The 19,776-nt window shown below is 48.5% G+C and overlaps 1 protein-coding gene across 4 annotated transcripts in view; it reads right to left on the bottom strand.

Annotated features, from left to right (window-relative positions):
• SPTBN1 (spectrin beta, non-erythrocytic 1) overlaps positions 1-19,776 on the bottom strand; it is a 114,398-nt gene that overhangs the window by 71,105 nt on the left and 23,517 nt on the right. For 3 of the 4 annotated variants that reach the window (XM_051792817.1, XM_051792819.1, XM_051792818.1), the window contains exon 2: positions 9,715-9,911. In XM_051792817.1, coding sequence (XP_051648777.1) covers positions 9,715-9,862 — 148 coding nt within the window. In that variant the 5' untranslated portion in view covers positions 9,863-9,911. Of the gene's footprint in view, positions 1-9,714; positions 9,912-11,420; positions 11,558-19,776 lie in introns of those variants that run through there. The other variant, XM_051792821.1, reaches the window with a different exon arrangement.

Below are 19,776 nucleotides of genomic sequence, written 5' to 3'. Positions count from 1 at the left end.
TGGGCCAAGTGCAACTTATCAAGTGAACACAGCTGGAAGTTGTCCGTGCTGTAATTAATTCCTGATTACAGTGCTGGAGAAAAAGAAGGGCCAGATCATAAATAAAGGTCGGCATATCAAGGAGGGAGGTTGTTGGGGTTTTTTCCCCGCTAAATTTTTTTGCCCAGAGCTGTGAAATAACTTTTGCTGGCACTGTGTGAATTGTCCCTCTCCCACAGCACCTGACAAGTGAGGATGGCTCACATTGTTTGTGTACTAGCCCAGAGTAAATAAATACACAACTGATTATCCACTTAGCCATAATGCAGAGGGTCTTAGCTGACACGATCAGAGCTTTGCAAAGCCTCAAGGAGAACGAGAGGTTGATTACAGCAATATTATGAATGTACCAGGGACATCTAGGGACAGCTGCTTACCACAGAACATAAAAGGATCTGTCCTGGGCTCTGTCTTTATGTGGTTCTGAAAATCACTGCTGAGTGAGTGGGTCCCGACCAGAAAGGAAAAAATTGATGTTTCTAAGGAAGAAACTACTGTTGGATGTAGCAAAGTTACATTCCCAATTCCTAATTATCACTGTTTCTAAGCCAGAGCTTACAATAATTACGAATCTGGTTAATCATCACCCTTGTCTTCCCTCTTCACTCTTTCTTGCTCTTGTAAATTCTCTAGTTGGTAACTAACTGGTAAAAATTACAAGATAAAAAGGATGATTTATTAATCTAAAATGCCAGAGAAACCACATAACAGTTTGCTCTTCTCCTGAAGGAGGGTAAAGTTCTTACACATCCCCTTAGCACCACAACTGAGAACTGAAAACTCATGATCACACTTGCCTCCATCTACACAGTACAAACAGAATCTCTCCCTGTGTATGGAAGACAGTAAGGAAAGATAGGTTTTGCGGTGGATTGTTCTAGAATGTAATAGGAAATAGTTATTTTTATCCTATTTGGCAATTTGCATAACATGAATGCTGAAGAGGTAGCTGGTTCCCCTCCAGTTTTTATCTGAGATGCTGGAACAGAGGGAGCAGCAGCCCACACACCAAGCCCAGCTGAGCCTGCCAAGCTCAGCACCTCTGCTGCAGGTATCAGCGGGAACAGAATCCATCCTGTAACCTGCCGTGTCCTGCAACACTTGGTAACTGTCTCACAAGGTGGGAGAGATACAATCAAACCAAGAGAGCTTCACTTCAGTAACAGTTCCACCTCAGAAAGTATCTCCAGGTGTCTCTTTAAAGGGGACTTCAGGTCAGTGGCAACTACCTTGTCCTCCAAGTCCTTTCTAGACACATTCTCCGTGACCCATGTGGGCTCCTGAGAGCCAGTGCGATCAAAAGGCAAGGGAAAGGGGCCGATTAAAAGGCAGGAGACAAAGATTATTATCAGAGAAAGGTCTGTTCACACGTTTTCCTTTTGCCACATCCAGGCTGGCCTTCCAGCAGCTCCACACCAAGTCCCAGGCACCATCCAGCTCTGGGCTGCAGATAAACTGGAGGTTGTGACACCTGAAACCAAAGCAGCACAAAACCTGGGGGAATCTTCTCACAATTCCGGCCAGAATATCAATTTATTACTGAAACTGGGTCAGTTCCACCTGGTTTCGGGTTTCAGTTTACACAAGTCCCAGATTAACAAGAAGGTTGACATGACTTTTGTAACAGTATGTCCTTGCTAACTGCAGGAGTGGAACACCTGCCAGGAAAGCCCCCAGGACAGAGCTACAGGAAAACTCAGGGAACATTTCGGAAGGAATGATGGTTTCTCTTGGTTTGCATTCCAGCCCAAAGGGGTTCTGCTGACCTGTCATGCTTCCCGTGCTTCCTGAAATCCCCAATGCAGGGAAGTCGTCCCTGAAAAACTGAGCTATGTTTACAGGTTTCATCTGTTGCCCATGAAATGCAACAATGTTTTTTTTCCCCTGACACAGATGAATAACCCTTAAAAATCCAGTTCAAATCAAGCTCCGTGCAAGCACATACTTAACACACTTGCTGTGAAATTTTGGCATGAAAACACTTCTTGATTTTTTATGAGCTTTAAGGTCCTTTTTTAAAGGCTGGGATTGTTTTTATTGCCTCTCCCTCCTTTCTCCTCCATCTGAATTGCATCTCTGTTCAAATGTAAGGGAAAGAGATGTTCCCATTCTCCTTTTTCTCCTCTTCCTTTTGCACCATTTTCTCCTTTTTCCAATTTGACCATGAACACAGAAGATGCTATGGTTGCTACACCAAAATCACTCAGGCAAGAAAATTCAATCTCCTGCTACTCCTGAGCAAAATGGAAATTGGGTGAAAACAAGCAGCAGAATACACTGATCTTTACAAAAATCCCCATAAGCTGGAGTATTTCCCCATCTGGAAACTGCTCTCCCTGCAAAAAAACCCTTAGTGACCAACTGACAAGTATTTTCTGTGTCCAACACATGTAATTATTGTTACAGAGCAAACTATTTCATTTTTATATAATGTTTAGGGAAAAAATGATATCTTACACACTTAGATGTACAAATACTGTCACTTGACACCCATCTGCTTTAAAGGCTTAATAACATTTAAAGGAAGAAAGACCTCAAAAAACCATCACACAGCAAACACATAAAAAATGGTTGGCAAAAAAAATAGTAGTGCTTGTGTTGGCCAGCATAAGAGTTCAAAACTCTTAGGGAGAATGCTGGAAACAAACGTGGAAGTGGATTTTCATTATCCTCTCTACTTGGCTGGTCCTCATCCCTGTTCCTGGTCTTTTTGCCTCTTCCCCATCAAGGCAACTTGTCTCCAGGCAATCTGGGTTTATATCTCTCCAGGATATTACCTCCAGATAAGAATCAAAGCTCTGATCTGAGGGAATGATTTCATCGCTAATCTCTCCCCATTAGAAGAGCTCCAAGGTTAACAGAAATTGGTAAACATTTCGGAATCCTGTATTGAATTTCTCTTTGCAGTATGCTCTGCTAGACATTATTTATACTTCAGGGAGTGCTTTCAGGCAGTATCCCAGCAACAAATAGAAAGAAAAAATGCAAGGCACACTGCAGATTTGGCTGAATAAATAACATAAATACAGAAACATGGCTAGTTAGATGCTAAGGACATGAGACGAGAACATTCTCTTCTGCATACGCATTTTTTGTGGAAAGACTTCTTTTGAATTACAGAGTCATGACTAGGTTTTGAAATTCATCCATAGCTAAGCTCACCCCTGAGAGAAGCCATTATTTAAAAAAAAAAAAAAATTAAAAATCCATTATTGACATGTAGTTTCTATAAAGAAGAAATCCTTTCCTTTAAGAAGACTCAGCAAATTATCTAAAAACAATCTCATTATCTCAGTGAAGGGTCCCATGGTTTCTGTGTATTAAATATTCCTAAAACACTGATTCCAACAGCAAAGAACACTTATACTCTTCTCAGTCTCCAGGTTTGCCATGCTGGACCACTCTGGGCCAGGTTCCCAGCTGGTATAAGTCAGCACAGCCTCACATAAGCCACAGGAGAATGCCAGTCTATACCAGCTGACAATCTGGCTGGGAGGTTCTTCCTAAACCATCAACTTCAGCACGATTTTATCCCAGCCCCACAACAGTGCCCAGCTCAGCTCTCACTGACTCCATGGAGGGTGTCTCCCAGGGAGCATTTTCCTTTCCCTGAGCAGCTGGTGCAAGTGGAGTGTTTCACTCCCTTCACAAATCCTGCTCTGCTCCAGCTGGTGCTGGATGCTGCCTCCTGCTCAGCCCAGTGCTTTGGGGCAGCCCTGCTCCAGAGCTCCTACTCTTCACTGCTGCCACGGTGATGAACAGGGGAGGAAAACTGAAGCAGACAGGAGAGCAGTGTGCTGTGCTGCTCTGGGAACTCAGGTGTAGTTCTCACCTCAAATCAGTGCAAGTAAGGAAGCACACCGTGGAGGTTAGTGCAGTGCCAAGGTATTCCAATGATCAGGCAGATTTACCTGCTCCCAGGATTATCCCCGTGCGTATTGCACAGGTAATATCCTGAAAGCAAATACAGCTATGCACACAGAGCAGCACACGTGCATTAGCTTTCCATCTTCTTCCCCTAGTTACAGATGGCTTTTTATATTTAATCTGACCTACGGCACGGAATTCTCTTGTCCCTTGTTTGCTGAACCACTGAACTGCTGTCCAAGCACAGGTCCTGTGTGCGTGAGGACTGGACTGGCGTATGCCTGGAGCTCTCCACAAGAAACCATGAGAGGCAGCCATGGGCCTGTACTGCAGTCCAGGAGCACAAGGCACAGGAATTCAAAGACCTGAGGATCCATCAACACAGGCTCATGCTGGCAAGATGCTGGGCTGTCCTGTGTTCGTGTCCAGCCCAGTTCTGCTCAGCCCTGAAAGGACCTCACCACGGCGGCAGTGTCAGACTTTCCAGAGCGGAGCTGCCAGCAGCTGCTCCCATCCTGCTCCCTCCCAAAGAACCAAAAGCCTATTTTTCCAGCTCTGCTCATCCCGCCTGGACAATGTGTGCCAGATCACAGTTGTTCACCAGGGTGCAACCACTGTCACGCATCGCCCTGTTACCAAGTACTCACAAATCAGCCCACGGAGCAGACAAGCACGTGTGATTCCAGAAAACTCCAAAGGTACCTTCACAGCAGCACCTTTTTTCAGAAGTTTAGCTCTACACTCAGGAAGCTACACGGGACCATGGATCTAATCAGACTACAAAGACTCTGACTTACACCTCCATGTAGTTTGCAACACTACTTGTTTGATTCTAAAGAGACAGAACCCCCCCAAACTACGCCTAACTGATACCAAAGATCACGTTGTTATAGTCACCTCTGTACCAAGTTACATTTTCAAAGGGACATCAGTGAATACAAGTTGTTCACATTTCCTTGGAAGTTATTTTATGTTTCACAGACATGCCTGCAGGACACACAGCACACCAAACCAGACTCCTGCTCCCAACACCAGCCTCTGTGGATCCTGGGAAGGTCAGCAACAACAGCTGAGAAACCACTCCAGAAGTAAAATCCAGAGGGAAAGCATTGGGTGAGGTCAACATTTGGAAAAGCTTTAGTTGAAATAATTCCATCAACTTTTATCTGAGCAAAGCAGGATCTTTCCACATAAGCCCTTTCACACTGATCTGAGAAGGCCTGCATTAGGCCCTTGGCTGCTAAGCAAACCCAGGGGCTCACAACCAGCACTGCCCTGCCAGTGCTGAGGAGACTGCACTGCTGGGAGGTTTTCATTTCTCTTTAGTGTCAAGCAAATCCTTCAGGTGCCCTTCCAAGTTGATTTACAAGCGTCAATATACTGCTGGGTTCTCTTTCCTTAAGCACTTGCTGTTGTTAAAATTAGTCACTGATTTTCAAGTTCTGGATAGCTCAGGTGCTGGATATTCATGGAACATCCTGCAAGAGCTTATTCTCAGTATGCTCTTTCAAGGCCAAGAAAAAACCAAAGGTTTATTCTCTTGAGCTCTAAATTGTTGTACTTTGTCCTTTTTTATTGATCTGAGACCTGAAAGTTCATTCTGACCATGCAGATTTTCTATCTTTAGTGTATACTCAGAGTGAAACAGAAACTTTGCTATGAGAGATGCTTGACAGCAGGGACAGGCAGGTGCATGATACCTGGACAGTACTAAAAGCAGGATCTTTCTCTTCACTTTTTTAGGGGGTTGTTCTGCTGACTCTTTGCACTGGGGCTGTGGGAGGAATGGCTTAAATATCAGGGCCAAAAGGGCTAATTAGCCCCACGTATGGTGCCCAGAAATTTCCCATTGCAAGTTTTCTCTAATTTTTTTAACCTTAAGAAATGGGTACTCCACTATGTTAAGAAGAAAAACTTTTCAGCAGCATAACTTCAGGAAGAATTTCAATGCTTTCCTCCCTTCTGCTGCTGGGAGAATTGAAGTTACTGGCGTCAATGGCAAGCCTAGTTTGTGCAACAGGGCCTGCTAAGGAAAGCTGCACAACAGATGCAGCCTCTGTACCTGGATTCCCCTGTAAGGCTCAGGAACACCATGCTGTGCAACACCAGTGAGTGTCCCAAGCTTCACTTGGGTGAAGCTGGAAAAGAAAGGCACAGCTTCCCCTCCCTGCACTAAAAAATTGCTCTTATGTCATAAACTTTGAAGCTGGTTTTAATTCATGTGCCAGAGAACTGAGTCACAGACCCTCTGGTCACGAGGGTGAACCCAGAGGATAAAAGGGCAAAACACTAATGAGCAGAAAAGTGAGTAACTTTAGCCAAGTGTTTTTAATATTGAATTAGCCAACTGAAGAAACAGAAAGTTTTGGAGGTGACAATCCTCATACTACCTGAAAACAGCACCTGAGGTGGCAAGCACAAGTACCCCTGAATGTCACAGTCCCAGGCTGAGTGTGGGAAATGCTGCTGAACAACTGGACTGTTTCTGAAGGCCTTTGCAAGAGCTCAATGCCCCAAGGAGCTGCCCAACAAATCTTGTTAGCTAATGGTCCTCGACAGACGAAATCCAACCCTGGAGGATTTGTGAATGAAGAATCTTGGACAAATGTGATATCTTTTTGGCTCCTACAGAGCAGGTAGAATTACCTGGTCTTCCAGCAAGACCTTCCAAAGCACCACAGAGAGCAAGGACAGGTGAAAGATGATTTCCTACAGTGGGATACCTTACTTGGCAAAGAAGGGATCAGTTACCTTCTTCTCATATCAGTTGCAGAGCGAGTTAGTTCAACATGAGTGGCAACCAATCTGGTTGCATATCCCTTCAGATCTAGATTCTGATTGAAAGTTGAGTTCCCAGATGATTTGCTGGTTTTAAGCCCAACATCCCTTTGCATTCTGGTTTTCACAGTACACAGACCATTCCAATAACATCAGTTCCCAGCTGCTGTGCTGACAACAGCACAGCAGTGTTTGTCTATGCTTTACTGAGCTTTTCTCCAGGACATTGTTCCCATCACAGATTATGCTGACCACCATCTCCTGCTTTGCTGTTTAAATATTTCAGCACCCTGATGGAACACGGGGCCATCATCATTCTTTGTAGAACAGATTCTTTGTAGACTCCAGCTACAGACCTCACTTCTGGCCTGCTCACTCTCAACCTCACTTAACCTTAAAGGAGATAAGTTTCACTTAAATTACAGTAAACTAGAATGAATGCAAGATGGAAGCTTTGCTGAAGAGGCACTTCCCAGCTTGCAGAAGAACATGGACAGAAGATGCCTGCACAGGGGGAGTGAGTATGCAGCCATTAGTCAGGCAGTGTAACATGCCCACAGCTGTTCTACTTTGGAATGCAACAGCTTCCACCTAGGAGATGGAAAATAAAGAACCAGTGCCTGCCCATTTGAAACCTTTCATCTTGGGACAGGGGGACAATGATGCACGAGCACTTTGTGAACTGCAAAACACTGACAGTCTTTTGATTTATCTTGTCACTGCAAGAGGGGGACGGGCACGGGCAGTCCTTAGAGACAACTCATCCAGGGCGTCTGGAGAGAGAAGTGCTGCTGTCAGAAGGTGGCCAGCCTTGGAGATGTGGGAAGGTGCTCATGCCCACAAAGAACCAGTGCCCAGCTAAGTCAAACTGGAGTGTTATTCAGTAAATCCAGACTCCGAAGGCGGAACAAAACTCCTTCTGCTTCAGACAGCAGTGAAATTCAGCCAGAGGAAAGTGATGGTGCAACAGGCACTGAAAGGCAGGGGTTGTGGAGCCCAGTGGAACCTCCTGACACCCCCCAGCACAACTGTGTGCATTACCAGCCACAGGCATTGCCACAGCCATTCCTGGGCCTGATCCCATGACAATCAGCTGAACTACAGAACACCCTTCCAGAAAGAGCCTGTCTCAACTGACAGAGGACAATGACAGAGGTTATTGCCAGCACAGCTCCGGGTTGCAGCTGCTAAAAACCTGCAAGTCCCTTTCTGGGGAGAGGCAAGGAAAGGTGACCCACCAGGCAGCATATCTGAAAATCCACATCCAACAGTGCTAGGAGCACCACGGCTCAGCCTTTGGCCAGAACCCTGGGTTTGCAATACAAACCCCTCTTCACTCCTCTCTCCCTGCACCATGATTAGGCTTTCAAGCAGTGCTGCAGCAGTGCAGCACACTAAGCCAAGCTTTGGCAGCACACAGCATTCTCAGTGCTTACAGGAGAGAATTACAGGTATGAAAATGTATCAAATTAAAATAACTATGAGTAATGCTTATTCAGAAGAAAAATAAATACACCATACTGTGGGAAAATGTTTAAATATGCCTCTGAATAGAATCTTCAGCAAAATTATTTGCTTTGACATTGGTATTTCTTTTAGGCTGTCTAAATAATTCAAGTACTTTCCTTACATTACTTCTCCTTGAAATAAGAGTTTCATGTTTATTATTCATTACTCAGGTGGGGAGCTCTGCTTGCTACAAAAGTAAGTGGAACAACCAACTGCAGTAAGGCGAGACCTGGGACCCAAACGTGGCTCGTGAGCTTTGTACTCAAAAGCATTTCCCACCCAAGGAGCAGAATATAACCTACAACCACTAAGGTGGCAGGAGTAAAACACAGTTTCTTCCTCAAACAAGATTAAACCACTAAAATAAAACAACCCAAGTTGAGATTCTTTTCGTCCACCACCAATCTGCCCCCACAGCAAACTGTTTCTGACCCCCTGTCCAGGTCAGGCATTTTCCCTGTCATTCCAAACCCACCCTGGGATGAGAAGTGCTGTAATTAAAGATAGCAAAATTTAACACACACCCTCTCTGTGAGCAGTTCCATTAAGTCGATACCATTACTATTCATCCTCAGGACGAGTTATATGATCTGCTCTCTGCCCACCTGCTTGAACTCCTTCACTCCCTTGCTGCTCAGCTCCAAACCTGATCCTGCCCTGTCTGACATGTAAAGGTGTTCTGCATCTAACACACCCCCAGAGCTGGAACTGAGAGGAGAAAGGGCACCCTGCACTCCAGAGCCAGCCTCATCAGAATCACAAATGGAGCAGCTGATACCCGTGGCTGGGTGCAGCTGATTTAATAAACCTGCTCCGACACCTCAGGAGGTGTTGGGTTTAAAACTGTCCTTGGAGCTCAGATTTCACCAGCAGAACGCTCAGCATATTTTGAGCTGTTTTCTGTGCTTGTCCCACACTGCCAAGGCATTTTGTTCAGAGGTCAAAAATGTGGGCATGCTACTGTAAAAGTCAGGAAATCATTTACAGAATGCATAAAAATTGCTCTGCAGGGCAGTGCCTCAGAGCTGAGAGGACATGACATCATCTCTTTGCTGCATAAACAAAGTTGGTTAATGTACAGCCTTTAATGCGCAATAATCCAATGTTTTAAACACAAAAGGAGCCAATCCAATTTCATTTCTCTGCTGATGAGAGTGGAATTCAGCAGGAGACAGCAAGTATCTCAGAAAAAGTGTATAGTTCCAGCATTCATCACTATGTGACAACTATCTCCACCTACCACATTCCTCATTCCCAGGGCAAGTGAGATGTTTTGCACACCTCCAAAGGAAAATATTTTGAAGCAGAGCTTTGTTATCCCTCTGCTTTTTTTTTTTTTTTTTTCCAAATCTGGAAACCAACATCATTACCAGTCACAGAAACCTGATCAAAACCATTTGAATACACAGTCAAAAAGGTTAATAACTGAGGAGACCGATGAGGTGAGAAAGGGAGTCAGTACAAGCTGGTAAGCAAAAGGAAAGCCTGGGGTGGAATGTCCCTGCTGTGACCAGTGCTTACCAGCCAGGGCCTTGATGCGGGAGCGCTCGAACAGCCGAGCAGAACTGTTCTCGTTGTCCCAGTCGTCCACATCCCAGCGGTTGTTGACGTCGCTGTACTGCTGCTGGATCTCGATGTTGTCGTAGTCTGTCGCTACCGTCGTCGTCATCCTGAGCCTTCTTAACCTCTCCTCACCATCAGATTCCTCTTAAAAACCTCTGTGAAAGATGTGATAATAATAATTTAGATGATGTACATATATCGGAAGAGAATAAAAGTTCAAGCTCAAGACTTCTGGTTTCAAAAAACAGTGACTTGAAGCACAAGCTCAAGAACAGGTGAGATACCAACGAGTCCTTCAGAGGACAAATGAATGAACAGATATTCTTTAAAAATCAAGTACTTCACAAAAGCCAGCAGCTTTGCTGCATACACATATCCAGAACTGTCATGTTCAGCACCACAAAGTAGGACATGTACGGAATGGTGCAGTAAGACACTTTCACAATTATTATTTTCAAAAGCAGCCCAACAGCTTTACAGATCTGTGAGTGTTGACTAAAACATATGGACCTGTGGGTAACTCAGCTAAGAAAAGCCTCAAGCGCAAAGACAACCTCAGTACCCTCAAAAAATGGTGTAAATACTGATGGGAAAAAAAAAAAGCAGATTCTTAAAAGGCCACATAAGCATTTGACCAGCAGAAGCCTTTTGACATGGACCTGAAAAAATATTTCCATCTCTACATGCAAATGCTGACTTTGTGACTGGTCCTGACAATTTATTTATGAACTAATCCAGATAAAACCAACTAATTAATGCATTGCTTTGAACTCTCTCCAACAACACCATGCCACCCACCAACGCAGCTCTTGGGGTGAGGTTCTCCTCTTTCAGGCAGTCGGGTGCTGTTGCCATATTTATTCTGTTTTCTAGCAGGAATTTGCATGCATTTATCAGCACTAGCTATAAGCGGGGCAGACACCACTGGGGGAGGAGCAGGGAGGTTGTACAGGGATGTGAGCGCTGCGGGAACAGCGCTGGGCATCAGCCAGCGCTCAGGGAGACCCCGGGGCCGGCCCTGAGGAGCACGGGGAACGCAGGAACGGACCGCGCACCTTTATAAAACGTAACAGTTACTAGAAATGCAGTTAAACGTGTGGGCAAGGCCGAGCCCCCTCACAGGGGCCGCGCGCTCCCCTCACGGCTGCCGCGAGGGCACGGCCGGTGGGGCGGGGGCTGCCTGCGGCCACCACCGCCCTCAGGGGCAGCGGGCTCGGGGCTCACGGCGGGGCCGACCCCGCCCCGAACGGCCGAAGCCGGGGACGCCCCTCAGAGCCGAGCCCGCCCTCAGGGCCGGCACCGCCCTCACCGTGCATCCGAGCCCGCCCCTCACGGCCGGGGCCGCCCCTCGCGGCCGGCACCGCCCTCACCGTGCATCCGATCCCGCCCTCCCCGCAGGTCCGGGACAGCCCCTCCCGGTGGAGCGCAGCCCGTCCCTCCCGGCAGGTCCGGGACGGCCCCTCCCGGCGGAGCGCAGCCCGTCCCTCCCGGCAGGTCCGGGACGGCCCCTCCCGGCGGAGCGCAGCCCGTCCCTCCCGGCCGAGCCGATCCCGCCCTCAGGGCCCGCCCCGCTGGCGCCACCTGCCGGCGCGGGGGCGCCCGGCACGGCCCCTCCCGACATGTCGCGACATGAATCATCCCGCGGGCGACAAACGGCGCGTTACCGTCGCTCATCGGCGGCGTTAGTGCCCCGGGCGGCCCCGGGCTAGCAGCCCCGGCCGGGTGTGCCCCGCACTGTGTGCGCAGGCGGGCCGCAGTTACATAAGGGGCCGTTGCCGAGCGGTGTCGGCGGTCAGAGCGCGGCGGGCGGGAAGGAGCCGCCGCAGCCCCGGGAGCTGCGGGCAGCGGGAGAGCGCCAGGGAAACGGGCTCCGGTCCTTCCCCACGGAGAGGCCGCGACGGACAAACAGAAGGATGCAGCAAAGGCGGGGGGAAGGATTAAACGCCGCTCGGCGCGACTCCGCACGGCACTCACCAGCTGATCCTCAGCGAGCATCAGGCCTAGGCAACAACCTCCCAGTGATCCCTGGACACGGGCAGGAATCAGGGTTAATTCCAATTAAATCCATAGAGCAACCAGGGTATAAACAACAAGGGGGAACAGATTGGTCAACAGCATCAGTTTCCTTTTTTTCCTCTATTCACCAGTGCCCAAGAAAGAGAAGATGGAAAAGCTACAGCTCCAGCTGTCAAAATAAAAGCAGTGACCCCAAAATCGGGATGCAGTGACATGTAATTTAATATAGATGGAACAAGCCGTGGGGTTTCATTTGTTTATGTATCTGTGCTGTTTAGACATAAACATAACTGGATCCAGAATAAATTCAGCTCCAACTCGTGCTTTATCACTTCTCTCAGCCTCCCTGAGCATCACACAAACAAAATCTATCCCAGATAAAGCTAAATTGAGCATGAAATGGCCTGTTATCCCACACCTATAGGGCTGGAAAACTTGCATCCTTGTTCCGATTCCAATAAAAGCAGCGCCTCTTTCCCTGACATCAAGCTCCCTTTCCTGGGATGTGGCTCCACAGCACAGGGACAGCGGAGAGGGAGAGCAGGGATAAAAATCAGCACCTTCCATGGCAAGGGAAGGGCAACACGACAGAATCCTGATCCCAAAACAGACCCAGCTCCACAACGTGCAGCCATCACCTCCAGCCTGTGCTGGAAAACAGTTTTCCTTGACTCCTGCTGCAGCTCTGATCCAGCACAACCCGCTGGAGCCTCCGGCAACAGGGAGGGAAGATAAACACAAGCTCCAGCAGAAACCTCCAGGCTCTGCCCGCAGGAGTGGAGGTCCTGCAGCTGGGCTGGGCCACAACAGCACATCTTGGTTCTTCATTAAGGATGTCCCCACATGACTTGAGAAACACCAGCAACTGCCCAGAGAGTAACGGGAGGGGGGGGGGGGGGTGAGGAAACGGTTGGGAATTTTTCCGTAGCTCTTAAAGCAGCTGAGTCCGCTATTAATGACCTTGAATGTAACTGTCACCCGTGGAATCAGCCCTGCACTCGAAGGACACATGCTGAAAATGCTGTGTGTGTACAGCACACACATACACATCACACATACACATATTTAGAGATTTATTTTAACCTGACATGTGCAGGGCTCTGCACAAAGCACCCACCAAACCCACAGAGAGACCCCCAGGGAACACAGAGCACAGGGACAGAGGGAAGCCTTTGTCACTAAAACATCCGGGCCTGGCTTTAAGCTGGAACACCCAGCTAATAAAGGAACAATGTTTTCTGTGGAGAGCCAAAGGTAACACAAATTCCAGCTGTCAACATCCCGGGCAGCATCCTCCAAGCCAAGCCACGCTAAGGTTTGGTAAACACAAGCACAACAGGATCGAGGCACTTTAGAAATGGCAGGTCCCAATTTCATTACCATTCCCAAATCAGACAGGCTCTAGGGTGTTATATAGGGCTCAAAACCAGAAAAAACAGGCACTGGGGTTTCTCAGCTAGTCCAGATGCTCCTAAACTCACCTAGGCTCGGACATATTAGCAGGCAATTCCAGGGATAAGGAGGCACAGGGGTGTACTAACAAACAGCATGGAGCTGCTCCAGGCCCTGAACCCACAGCACAGGCCCTTCAGGACGGGCAAAGAAAGGTCTGTACAGCCCCAAACTTCTTCATTGATAAAATACAACACTTGCCTTCTGCCACGGATACAATACCAGATACTATACCAGACGACCTCATGAGACAAAAGAGATCAAACCGTTTCATTTCAAAGCATTCTTTAAAACCTATTGCATAATTGGAGGGCGGGGGGGTTGGCATTATCTTCAAAAAGAAGAAATGGCTGGAAGAAAAAAAAAAATCAGCTACCAGGAAGAGCATTTTCTCAGACAGCTTTCAAAGGCCACATCCAGGGGTCAGACCTTTTGTATTTATTTACATAAATACACCAGATTCTGCTCTGTTTTTTCCTCAGATAATAGAAAATAAACAGTTTTATTCAGCCCATCTGAAGAATGAATTCATTTAAAAAAAATTCATTGGCTACTTTTAAATGCAATCATGTCATTCACTAAACAGGCTGAGACTGTAATCCCTGAAGTTCTGCCATAACCACACATCTGGAATTACTTCCTAATAGTTACATTTATCTTTAAAGTAAACACTGTTTTTTCAAGAGTTACTATTCTTCCAAGAAACACGCTAAGCTGTAGTTAAGATTCATGTTGCTCTTACCAAGGATCATCAAGAGGTTTTCATGGGGTTATGATTGAAGGAAATATATTTTGAACAGCAATCCCCAAATGGTCCCATTGCTTATGTAAACAGACACACAACCCAACCCATCACAGGGATTCTTTCTGGCATTAAAGATAAACTGTATGTTTATCTTGCATTCCCACTGCACGTGTGACAGGGCTGAAGAGGGGACACGGACACCTCCATCTCCAGGTCACATCACCTTGTCATCTCCTGGGGACAAGCATGAGCACAGCCACTGTGACAGAGACCCTACAGATCAGATATGCACCTCAGACAAACCAAAATTACACACTCCCTCCTGTCTGGTATCCATCTGAAACCAGGGCTGGACGAGCACAGAAATAAATTCCATCACCCTTTTTGCAGGATTCTTTCCCTCCCAGTCTGTACTTCTCTCCTACTGGTGGCTCAGACCATCTCATTAGTCCAACAAATTCACTTTAGAGCAGTGATTATTATTTAAAAAAGGAAAGTCTAGTTAAAATATAACCAAACTTTGCATTTATTCTGAGCAACATTCAGCTCCCTCTCAACAGCAGCACAACAGACATTTAACAATTTCTGAAATGTCATTTTAAACTGATATTTAAGCTGGGGAATAAAAGTTCTTCTGAACTCCCAGCCTCCAGCCACATTTTGTCACCCCATCAGGGTGAGATTCTCACCTTAAGCTTCCACAGAGAGGAAACTGGCCCAGGCACAGGTCAACAGGGACACCTTGGGAGAGGCTTGAGAGTGGATGCAAAATGAAAATACACAAACACCCCCACAAGGCAAATCCTCGAGTATTCACAAAATACTAGTTAGAAACCCAGAGCTCTGCAGAACCTTTGGACAGAAAAACTGAACTCCTGAGCATTAAAGCTTAGAAAGACTGGGAAATGCACATCCCAGTTCCAGCCACTTCATAACTGGCAGCCCAAGGAGGTGGTTTTCAGCCTCTGCCCCTGCTCAGACTTCGTGTTGCTGAACTGCAGCACAGAACTTCCAGGGACAGGAGCTTCCCTGTCCTGACAGGGCAGTGGGGATAACACACTCCACATCCTGGCTTGTTGTTTCAGCTGCTAAACCAATCCCAAAATAATGAAGGCAGTAACTCAGCAAGGCTGTGACTCCCTTGACCTCCAATATTCCCTCTCTCGCATGCATGGTCTGGCTCCCAGTCCCATCTTTCCTTCAGCAAACAGAACCACATTGTTTCTGCATTTTCCAGCCCCAGAGTGCTCCATGGTTTTGTCTCTGCTTCCCGAGCCAATTGTACTTTGTGGTGCCGACTCCTCTGGCTGTCCAGGCTCCGGGATGTGGAGGCCGAGAGCCCGAAGCTCCCTGAAAGGTCACAGCCAAGGGGGGACAGGCTGTGCTACCAGGGACTCAAATGCCACAATCAGCGTGTAGGGCACTCCAGGAATGCACAAACAAGACAAGACTGAAGCCTCTTTATTCCCAATCCAGGCTGGAAAAGCCTGCAAAGGTCATTAAAATCATGCAGCCCGTCCTTCACGAGTGAGCTCTGCTTCCCACAGCTCAGATAACCCATCACTTGAAACCAGTGACCAGGGAGTTAAGAGTGGTTTGCAGGCTCTTATTTTCCTTCTGAGGTCCCTGGGATATCAGACTCCTGCTGGGACGTGGGTACATATTAAATGAGCACTGAAACAACTTCAGGAAGTGTTTGTGCTGCTCCCTGTGAACAGCAACAGCCCCACTGGAGACCCCAGTGCTGCCAGCGGGGGACTGGTGCACACCCAGCACCACGTGCACAGACAAGGAGTCCAACACAGCCCAGGGCACAGAGGAGCTCAGAGAAACTCAAAATAGCTTATTTAGTAAACGTGAATCTCTACTTCAAACCTTTCAGTTCCAGCACAGACCATCAAAACCCGATCTGATTCTCTCCACATTTAGAGGGACAAAGTTTCGCCCAGTTTCCCATCCATTACCTGGCAAATCTGGATTCCAGCTTTTCCTGAAGACTTTACAATAATTTAATTGATATATAGCATCCTAATTTGTCCTCTGTAACCTGAGGCAGCTCCACCCAGCTGAGGATGCAACCCAAGATGTGCCAACGTCCTTTGGAGAGCCTCCTAAACACAGAGGGGGCAGGGGGAGGCTTCAGATGGATTTCATCCCGGAATGGATGATATGGATATTGCCTCAACCATCCTTTAGAGAAGCCCATGCTCCTCCACCAACTATACAAACCATGAAAAGTCTAAACCAGAAAAAATCTGAGACATTTTAGGTAGAAAGTGGCAGGTTTTGGAAAGAAGTTAATAAAGGGGAGCACAAGGATGAGGCAGAACTGAACTTACCACATGTAGCACTTCAGGATGGAGTAAGCAAGCCCCAGATCTCTCCTGGGACTGCCCTTTCTTTCCCCTCATCACTTGCAGAATGTAAAACACATTGTGCCAAGCTGCTGAGGGGAGGGCTCTGTGCTCAGCCCTCGGCTCATTCCTCCATCCCTGCTGACAGGGAAGGGCTGCTGGGATCCAGCAGAGCCTGTGTGACACAGCACACCCGTGAGGGTTGTGGGAATAAAACCCCCCATGCTGCCAGTGCCGGGCCTGGCTCAAAGAATACAACATCTTTGCTTAGTTTTTAGGAAAAACACAGAGTACTCAACCTCTTTCCTGTGTGTTTATGGCTTTCCTTCAAGGATCACTACTGGGCAAGGTGAGTTTTGTACAAGTACAGTTCAACTCCAGTACCTACCCCAGGTAACCCATGGCTGCTCAGGTGAGACCCACGGATTAAAACACGGCTTCAACTCCCAAACCACCTTTGTATCCAACGTGGCCAAAGGAGATGTAACTCAGCACCCGAAACATCTGCTGGAACATCAGCTGGGCATTCTCTAAACCCACCATCCTGTTTTCTGCTTCTGAGTCAACAAAGGAGTTGCCACAGATTTCAATCTGCAGCTCTTGGTCAATCGCTTTTAAAAAATGCTTTCACCACCTTCATAGTGTTTCCTGTGTTGGTGAAAGACAGCCTCTGGAACTATTAGGATATCTGGGAGTGTCCTGCCATGCAAATGGCTTGGCTGGAGAACACCTGGGGCACCAGCTCAGCTCTGCAGTTTCTCTCCCCACCTCCATTTCTACATCCCAGTTATTAGATCTCCCACCCATTTTCAGGAATAGCTGCATTTCTGAGTAGGGTGACCCATCCAGAAAGTGTCTTTTCCAAAGCCTAGGCCTGGAGAAGGTGTTCCCATGGAGGCAAATTCAAGTGTCAGTCAATGAGTTCTAAATTTGCCAAATCTGCCCTTCAGGCTTTGCAGCCTTGTCCTGGTGCTCGGCCATCCAAAAAGCAAACGGAGCTGGGTCACTTTGAAAAGTGACAAACGAGCAGCAAACCCAGGGCCTGTGTTCTGGGGGGGGCCTGGAATAGCATCCTGAATGCTGTGAGGGCTTTACAGGACAACTCCTGTGTGCCCGTGCACCGATCCATGGCGTCACCTGCACCCAGCAGCTGGCACGCCAGTCCTTTTTCTGAGGAACACCCCACTGTCAGCAGGCCACTAGTAAACACTCAGAGAGAAAATGTTGACCCTGGAATTGCTGATGTACTTCACTAGTTATCAACAGGCTTCCAAAGAAACTACCAAAAAAAAAATTCCTTCCCCAGTCACAGAGCATTTAAAGGACAATATTTAGTATCACCGTGTTCTAGAGGCTATCTGTGGGTTGACCTTCACCAGAAGAATGTGAAAATACAGGGCAACTGTCTACAGTGGTATTTACCTTTTTCCAGAGTGGAAAAAAACAAAAGTCTTTTTTAGTGTTTTTCAAGTGCTCACACAGTGCAGAGTCCCAGTAAAAACCCGGTACCTTGGAAAGAAGTTTCCCATGTTCTGTTCTCTACTCTGACCCAGCTTTGGAGAAGCAGAGCCTTGGGAACCTGCTGTGTGGGTGGGAAGGGCTGGAAGCAGAGCCACCCCTCAGGTCTGTCAGACAGTTGGCTCCCCTTTGGATGAAGGCACTGCTGTCTGTGCAGAGAGAGCTTCATGTCTCGGCCTCAGCCACAGCCCAACCTTGGCAGGCAGTGCCAGACACCCCGAGTGTCCTCGGTGACATCACTGTTTATTTGGACAGTGCTCCAGCAAACTGGCAGTGCCAGGTGGGACCTGGCTGAGGGGCATCACGGAGACAACACCAGCCCAGGGGCCCTGACAGTCAGCAACCCACAACACAACATTCCTCAGGGAAAAGGTACCACCTGGGAGTCACCTGGTGGTTCAGCAAATGCTGCGATTGCCTCTGTGTGACCACACGAGCTACTGATATGGGGTTGTATCTGTTTTGTTCATTCAAGTGAAGAGAGACACAGCCAAGTTTCTGGGCAGGGAGAGGCACCAGAGGGCTGTGCCACGGGGCTGCTTCAATCACAAAGGCAGAACTGGAGGGTTCTGCCCCACTTCTCGGGCCCACACAGAAACGACCCCAAGTTACATGTACAACGAGAGCACCCCCAGCCCTGCCCTTGCTATGTGCGAGCACAAGGGCTGCCTGCAGGCACTGCCACGCTTCCCTCAGGAGCACATTCCCGTCTCCCGAGGAGATGCGATCGCTCTGACCTCCTTAACGGGAGGAGGCTGCCAAGCACGCAGGCTGAGCGCTCAGCCAGCTGCCGTCCCCGCTGCCCTTCCATTCCCCCTCTCCCCTTCCACACCCCACCCTTCCTCAAGGTCCCGGCTCAACCAACAGCCGTCCAACCTGTGGCTGAGTGGGAGTGAGCGGGAGCTCTGCCCAGGCTCCCGTTCCCTTCCCGGCGGGAGGGGCTGCCGCCCACCCGGCTCCTGCCGCAGTGCCGAGCTCAGGCACCGCCGGAACGAGAGGCGGCCGTGGGAGGCTCAGCACACTCCCAGTCCTGGCGTGTCCCTGAGGGAGAGGGCACAAAAACAGGGAGGAATGTCAAGCTACGCTGATTTACACCTCGACAAACCTCCTCCGCGCCGGAGGTTTTTATGTAAGGGCAGGGAAAGGCTCCATCGCTCAGCCAAGGAGGAGAAATTCGGGACAGGCTGCGTACAGGAGCCTCCTCCCTCTCGGAGCTGCTGCTCGGGGGAGGCTGCCTGATCGATGACAACTTCCAGGGAGGAAGAATGAGACTGAGCTGTTCTGGCTCTGCCCCCAAACTGCAGAGCAGCGGTGGGAAACCGCACCCAGGGAGACGCCCAGGGAGAAAAGGATGTTTTGTTGCGGAGGCTTTTGTTCTGGACTCTGTTTATTAGCGATATTTCACAGCCAGGCAGGCATGGAAGCAATTTAAAGGGCCAGCCTGGATGAAATAACCTGCTCCGCAGTCGGCAGGTTTTGAATTAGCAAACAAACAAGCAACAAACCCCAGATGCCGGGGGCGGGAGCGGGGAAGGGTTTGCTGACACGCTGCAAAAGGGAACAGCAGGCACAGAGCTGGAGCAACAGCTGGTTGCTGCAGCACACGGAGCTCCAGCACCAACGCCGAAGGAGCAGCCCCAAGTCCAACAGCCCGGGACTGTCACTAATGAGACACGGGACAGTCACTCCGCGGGACTGTCACTAATGAGACACGGGACAGTCACTCCGCGGGACTGTCACTAATGAGACACGGGACAGTCACTCCCCGGATACCCACCTGCTCTCACACGGGTTCTGCTCCAGGAACCAGAGATTCCCAGACCTCCCCCCTGAGCGAGCTCTGCTTTAGCCAGAGAGGCTTCGTCAGCCCCGGAGGTCTGGACAAAGAACTGGCCTAGCAGAGAACCCTGATTTGGACAGTGTGGTGGTCCCAGA

The sequence above is a fragment of the Manacus candei genome, unplaced genomic scaffold, assembly GCF_025592945.1.
Source record: "Manacus candei isolate 608988 ecotype Guabito, Panama unplaced genomic scaffold, ASM2559294v1 h1tg000035l, whole genome shotgun sequence".
NCBI lineage: Eukaryota > Metazoa > Chordata > Aves > Passeriformes > Pipridae > Manacus > Manacus candei.
The sequence above is the reverse complement of the archived record's forward strand: the minus strand, read 5'-3'. Positions and strand labels throughout refer to the sequence as shown.